The 2,333-nt window shown below is 27.3% G+C and overlaps 1 protein-coding gene across 1 annotated transcript; it reads left to right on the top strand.

Annotated features, from left to right (window-relative positions):
- The first annotated feature begins 1,163 nt into the window (after positions 1-1,163).
- On the top strand, positions 1,164-1,913 carry LOC127081321 (B3 domain-containing protein At2g33720-like). The gene has a single exon (XM_051021594.1). The coding sequence runs from the start codon at positions 1,164-1,166 to the stop codon at positions 1,911-1,913; it is 750 nt and encodes a 249-aa protein (XP_050877551.1).
- The last annotated feature ends 420 nt before the right edge of the window (positions 1,914-2,333 follow it).

The following is a 2,333-nucleotide window of genomic DNA, read 5'->3' as shown; positions in this document are numbered from 1 at the left end:
TTAAGTAAACAATAAAACACTAAAAAAAAAATCTGTAATCATTAAGATATAATAAAAAATTAAGATTCATGAGTGGTTCATCTTTTATTTAAGTAACTATCTATAATAAAAAGATTCATAAAATAATAAAATTAAGAAAGATTAATTTTGGAAGCCAATCGTTGTAAATAAAAAAAATAAAAACTAACAAAAAAATCTTTAAAATTGGAAACTAAAAGTCTATCCAAATTTAAAATATTAATTCGTTAGTTTTATACAATAAATATGTAGAGAGGGTTTTGAGAACATAAAATAATAAATTTGATTTTAATAGAATTAATTTAAATTGAGATATTCTACCATCAAAAAAGGACATATTAACATATATGACTATTAGAATTCTACTTTAAAACATTGAGAAAAAACTAAAAAGTCTATTTTCTTATTGAGGATTAATGTTGTAGTCAATGTGATTAGTATTATAAAAAAATAAAAAAAAGGGAAAAGCTAACAAATTAGTGGATCCGCGTAACTGCAAATTTAAATTTTGGAAAAATATGATATAAAATTGATAAAATAAAATAGAGATCAAATCTTGAAAAAATCCAATACTATGTAAATAAAGAATTAACAAAAAAGTACGATTATTAAGATGTAATAAAAATATAAGATTCTTTAAATAAGATGGGTTCATCTTTTATTTAACTAAAAAGATTCATTTATTAAATACAAAATTAAGAAAATTAAGAAACCCTAATCTTGAAAACCAATCGGTGTAAATAAAAATTTAAAAGCTAACAAAAATATGTTGACCCATTAATACACAATAAATTGTAAGATTCATTAAGATTTAATAAAATTGAGAATATAAAAATAAAATCTAATATTGCAGTAGAAATAAAAAAGGAAAAATGAATTTCTAATGTTGCCAATCGCTGTAAATAAAAAAAATATAAAAACTAACAAAAAAAAATCTTTAGTCATTAATATGTAATAAAGGAAAGATTCATTAAGATTTAATAAAATTGAGAAAGAAAAAAAAAATCTAATGAGAAAAGATTAACTAGCCGTTAAACTTAATTAGCTATAAAAACAACTAGTTCTTTAACACTTTCAGCATAACACTTTCTTTCAATTTCAGAGCGACACTTTCTTCTTGCGCAAGTTTTCTCTGATTTTGATCCATGGCTACCTCATATCATTCATTCATGCCTGCCTCATCCCATTCATCTTCATATTCTTCATCATCATCATCATCATCATCATCGTCTGTTTCTTCTTCTGTTACCTATGTTTGTCCCCATCTTGTACTTGCTTTTGGTTCTTGTTCATGTTCCACACAAGTCACCCGTAAGCGGAAACGCGGACACCAAGAAACCAAAAATAACAAGATGAACAATGTTTCTTCATCTCTGTTGGATATGTCTTCATATCCTAATGTCTGTCTCCATCTATCTCTTAATGTTTGTAGTTGTCTCCATGAGACACAATTTGTCAAGAAACAAAAACCTGTCCAACAAGAAACCTATGTTTCAACAACAAACAGCACATGCAGTTCTGTTGGGACATGTTCTGATTGTTCAACCAATGTTGGTGATCCATGGATGATCAAGAAGGTGCTGACAAATAGTGATCTTGATGATAACTGTAGACTTCTGTTAAACAAAGATATGGCTAAGAAGTGGGTGGTTCCTGTGGTGGATAAAGCTAAAGCTGAGAAAGAAGGAGTTGAAGTTGAAGTATTTGATATTGACATTGGATTTCCTCTTTCTCTTACATTCAAGATACGACCTTCCAACGATAGTCATGTCTTCAACAATACATGGATCACAGATTTTGTAGACAGGAGAAGCTTAAAGAAAGGAGATGAAATTGGACTCAAATGGAATGAAGAGAAGAAAAGATTTGATTTTTCTGTTCTTCATAGGTCTTGATGATAATTAGTACTAGTTTATAGCTCTTTAAGTTTTAGAGTCTTTTGATTATTTGTAAAGATGCAGGATTTGTGTTTTGATGTTATTATTTACAATGACAATGTTTACATTTTATTTTATGGTAAATTGTGCTTTGCTAATTTCTGTCTTACTTTGACATAATATCTTAAAGTTGAGAGAGGAAAAAGAAAAGTGTTCTAGTGAATAGTTTTGGCTGTACATTGAGTAACAAGTTAGTATGCATAATCAGAATCAAGAATATAATTGGTAATAACAGAAGATAATTACTTCAACTGCTAACTTCCTCTTATTTCGATTACTTTGAAATATTAACATATTTGTATACAAACATAACACTAATAGCCTCTTATTTGTCATTTATGATAGCCTCTTATAATGTGTTTTACCATTTATGATAGC

This window comes from Lathyrus oleraceus, chromosome 5 (genome assembly GCF_024323335.1).
Source record: "Lathyrus oleraceus cultivar Zhongwan6 chromosome 5, CAAS_Psat_ZW6_1.0, whole genome shotgun sequence".
Lineage (NCBI taxonomy): Eukaryota > Viridiplantae > Streptophyta > Magnoliopsida > Fabales > Fabaceae > Lathyrus > Lathyrus oleraceus.
Note: the sequence above shows the minus strand (reverse complement) of the source record. Positions and strands in the feature narration are given on the sequence as shown.

Bases quoted from the DNA above. Each gene is read 5' to 3' on its own strand.
- LOC127081321 (XM_051021594.1), top strand. From the start codon at position 1,164: ATGGCTACCTCATATCATTCATTCATGCCTGCCTCATCCCATTCATCT.